This window comes from Chenopodium quinoa, unplaced genomic scaffold (assembly GCF_001683475.1).
Source record: "Chenopodium quinoa cultivar QQ74 unplaced genomic scaffold, ASM168347v1, whole genome shotgun sequence".
In the NCBI taxonomy this organism is placed as follows: Eukaryota; Viridiplantae; Streptophyta; class Magnoliopsida; order Caryophyllales; family Amaranthaceae; genus Chenopodium; species Chenopodium quinoa.
Window position 1 is genome coordinate 4,595,714 of NW_018745650.1, and position 4,729 is coordinate 4,600,442.

Genomic DNA, 4,729 nt, shown 5'->3' on the forward strand with positions numbered 1-4,729 from the left:
GTATCAAGACCATGTCTTGGATAAAGAAACACCTGTTAAGTGAACATTGAATATTTAAATCGAAAATTATCCCTAATCAAGGTCATCTAACTGATGGACGATTGATGACCACCAGAGATTAGTGTGTAGTATGATTTACAGCACCGTTTCTTGTGCTGCAAGGACATGATGGTCATAAATCATTTGCACAGGTGCCAGTTTGGAACTGCACTGGATCGACCTATGAGAGTACTTTAAGAGATTCAAAATTTTCATAAGTACATTTCTCATTATAGCTGTCGGAACTCGTTTCCTCGACCATGAGTATTGTGAAGTTTTCTTATTTGAGAACTAGTCTCTTTGATGTTGCCTAACGTCAGTCGTAACTGGGGATCATAACGGGAACACTCGGGAGATTAGGTCCTCTTAGTAAGAGAAACTTACAATGCAAGACTGGAAATGTCCCCCTATTAACAATAGGGAACATGTTTTTGTTGTTTACAAGGCCGCTCGAAGAGCGAGACTGTGAAAATGCATGGTCGTGCTCAGATAGATTTTAGAAATCATCTGCTTATTGACAGTCGAACTCGAAGATGAAGAAAAACTTCTGAACGTAATAAGGATGACGATGAATCTTACCTTATAGTTCACGAAGAGACATTAAGCGACATAGGAAATGGGCTATACACTATATACACACTTGTCCGGAAGGACAAGTGGGAGATTGAAAGGAATGGTGTCCTTCCAACAAGTGTATTATTCCGATAAAGGGTTCAGAATTATCGGAAAGCTAATTCTTCAGTAAGGTCAAGTGATCGGAATGTCTAGGTGGATGCCGCTTCCGATCAGTAATATTAATGTACAATTAATATTATAGCTTAATCTTGACTGAACCCTTCGGGTCACACCCAATCGAGTAACCGATCCGAGGTGACGAATCAATCCGAAGGATTGGATGAGTCGTTACAGTATTACGAACAAAGACGTCGGATATCGAGCTTAGAGCGTCGAGATCGAGTGTCGCAAGTCGAGTCGAATTTGGAATTTGACGAGACGGGAAAAATCAACAAGTTCGAGCGTAGCCGTAGCATCACATTGGCCTAGCCAAGTGGACGTTAGGCTAGATCGAGCTAGCGTGCACTATGCGTGCTAGGTGCACCATGTGTGTGCTAGGCGCACCGTGCATGCTAGGCGCATCTTGCGTGCTAGGCGCACTACACACCATCGCATAGTTGTGAGCTTGCGTGTGTGTGTACATCGCTATCTCTAGGCGCATGGCAGCACCATCGCAGCAGCAGCCAATGTGCTTGCTTGCTTGCGTGCATGCCTTCGCATGGCAGCACCAAGCAGCGAGCAACCACTCGCACACAACCGCGCATTACAGCAAGCACGCTATGCTCTATGGCTGTGCATGCTTGCGTGTTGGGCATCGCATCATGCTATGTGCTATGGCCTAGAATGCGTGTATGCTGGGCAGTGCCTAACACAAGCATCAGCTGCTAGGCAGCGCCTAGCATGCTATACACTGCAGCAGTAGCCCGCATTGCATGTGTGGCGTGCTGGCTGAGTGCATGCGCATGCGGGCTAGCTGGCCAGCCCAGCCAAGGTGCCAAGCGCCAGCTGGGCAGCCGTGGCAGCCAAGGCAAGCTAGCTGCCAGCTATGCGTGGGTGACCTTGAGTGTTGGTGGGGACCAATGCTTGGTCATAGCCTTGGGGAGCAAGGTGGGATAGTACCCTCCATTAGTGGTCCTCACCTAACCTCTCCTCACCATGTGACACTTGTTGATTATCTATTTCTTGTCATTTTATGATTGAAATGCAAATTCTCCCACATTGGTGGGAGAATGGAAAATCAAGTAGCATTCCCTTATAAATACCCAAGTGTTGGGCATATGGGAGTACACTTGAGTTGAACTCAATGAGGCTTCTCCCTTAAGGTGAGAAAACCTCTAAGTTTGTAATACTCTAGTCTTTCTAGGTCTAGCACCGACTAACCTTCGGGGTAGGGGCCGTTCGGGTCGGGTCTTGAGGGTGGACTCCATTGGATGCCGTCGCACTTGCGAGGCTAGAGCTTTCGAAGTAAGATCTCGATTTGGGAGCGAAGCACGCATCGAGGGTATAACTTCTTTCTCTCTTCTTTTAATTATTGCTTAATTATGTTTATGCTTGTTTTAATTGCTTTTATTATGGGGGCGGGTCTTGGCGGGTTTCTTTTCGCGTAGTGTGGGTCACTACGAAACCCAACATGATTGTATTCGCTGTAATGCTTGATCTTGGATGTCTTTAGTATTTGATTATCATATTATTTAGTTTAATTGTCTTACTTTGATATTTAGTTATTAATTCTCATTTATTTGATTTGGTTAATTGCTTAGTAATTACTCGAGTCTATTTAATTAGTTGAACCATAGTCTATTGGGATTCGACCCTTACTTTCCCGTCTACATAGTAGTGGTCTAGTTAGGTTTATTTTTGTTAGGTATGTGACACACCTATTAAATTTTGGCGTCGTTGCCGAGGACCAACGGTTTTATTCTAGTTATTTGTGATTCGTTTTTACTAAGCTTTATTTGTTGCTTCGACTATTGTCTCTTGTGTTTTTGATTTCTCTGCTTTTAGTTCTTTGTTGCATGCAAACTTGACGTTTAGGGTCAGACGATTTAACACCATTTGATTATGAAATCGAAGAAACTAAAAGGAGAAGAGAAGGTAGAAGAAGAAGGAGGAATCAAAACAATAGAAACATGGCCGACCTAAGAACAAAATCTCTTTTGGAGTACGGTATTCCTGATACAACAACCAGACTCTTCTCTAGCATTTTCAGACCACCCGTTACTACTCAGAACTTTGAATTGAAACCACAGTTCATTCAATTCATCACTAATGACTCGTTCGCAAGCACACCTCATGTTTGCCTAATTAGTCACATTGATAGTTTCTTGGAGAAATACGATACTATGAAGCTAAATGGTGTTACAGATGATGCTATTAGACTTTGCCTTTTTCTTTTCTTATTACGGGATAGGGCGAAGGAATGGTTGATAGATTAAGGTACTGGCTCTCTTGACACATGGGACAAACTGGTGAAAGATTTTCTAATCAAGTTCTTGGGACAGGAAAAGACTGCAAGGTTGAGAAATGAGTTATCTACTTTCGGGCAATCAGATGATGAGTCCCTATATGAATCATAGAAGATATTCAAGCGATTGCAGAGACAATGCCCTCACCATGGTATTGCTGAATGGATGTTGATCCAAACCTTTTACAATGGCTTAACTCATGAGTTCTGAATCTATATTGATGTTGCATCTGGGGGTTCTCTCTTGACTAAGAACCCAACTTAGGCAAATGAGCTAATTGAGAAGATGGCGGCCAATGCAATTATCATCCACGGACGAATTAGTGTGAAGAAAGGAGGAAAATTTGATGTTGATCCTCTAACTCTTTTGACTATTTCTGTGCAGGCATTGACAAGCAAGTTCGATAAGCTCCAAACTGGATCCTCTTCTGGTTCACGTGAAACTTGTCAAATGTGTAATGTACAAGGTCACATTGCACCTGACTGTCCACAAAAAAACGAATGAGATGTCGATCGAGGAAGCCAATACATTCTACACTTTGAATTCCAAAAGGCCGTATGACCCTCATTCAAATACATACAATGAAGGTTGGAAACATCATCCAAATTTATCTTACAAGAATACCCAAACTCAATAAAATCCACCTCCACCACCACCTCGAAACAACAATTATAATCCACCACCTGGTTTCCAAGCAAGGCCACCTCTAGTTCAAAAACCTATGCAACCACCCCTGCAAATTAAAGATCCAACTTTGAGCTGATGATGGAGAACTTCATTACCGCAACAAATAATTCCATCCAACAATTACAAGCTCAGAACAAGCTCATGGAAAATCAAATAAGTCAACTTGCTCATCAAGTTGGCCAATCTTCAAAGACTCTGGGCACCTTTCCGGGTTAAATAGAGCAACCACCAAAGGGGCATATAAATGTCGTGACTTTGAGGAGTGGAAAGAAGTTGAAAGATTCCCCTGTAAAGGAGCCATCAAAGGAGGTTGTTAAAGAGGTAGTCATAAATGAGAAGGTGGTTGATAGTAGCGTGATTGAGGAAGAGCCAAAGGCATCAACTCCACCACCACTTGCTCCATATGTGCCACAAGTTCCTTTCCCGCAAAGGTTGGCTCAAGCTAAGTTAGAAAAAAAGTATGGAAAATTTCTCGATAATCTGAAAAAGCTTCACATCAACATTCCATTCTTAGATGCAATATCCGAGATGCCATCTTATGAAATTTTTTTAAAGGATATGCTCTCTAACATGAAGAAGCTAGACGAGAATGCTACGGTTGCGTTGACTGCAGAGTGTAGTGCGATTTTTCAAAACACAATTCCTAAGAAATTGGGCGATTCAGGTAGCTACTCAATTCTGGTGAAGCTTGGGGATATAGAGATCAACAAGGAATTATATGATCTTGGGGCAAGTGTGAGTCTCATGTCGCTCACTATTTAGAAGAAACTTCAAATGGGTGAACTAAAGCCTACACGCATATCTCTACAACTTGCGGATAAGTCGGTTAAATTTCCTTTGGATATACTTGAAGATGTTCCTCTTTGCGCAAGAAAATTCTTTATCCCATGCGACTTTGTTGTGGTGGCACCGCCTGGCACGAGCCTGCCAGCGGTACGACATGGCACGGTGACCGAGGAGTGGGCTGTGCCGTGAACACAATT

The 4,729-nt window shown here is 42.8% G+C and overlaps 1 protein-coding gene across 1 annotated transcript; it reads left to right on the top strand.

Moving 5' to 3' along the window:
* Nucleotides 1–3,344: 3,344 nt before the first annotated feature.
* On the top strand, nt 3,345–4,508 carry LOC110717019. Its single transcript, XM_021895659.1, has 2 exons — nt 3,345–3,525; nt 3,967–4,508. Exons 1-2 carry the CDS (start codon nt 3,345–3,347, stop codon nt 4,506–4,508), a joined length of 723 nt encoding a protein of 240 aa, XP_021751351.1.
* The last annotated feature ends 221 nt before the right edge of the window (nt 4,509–4,729 follow it).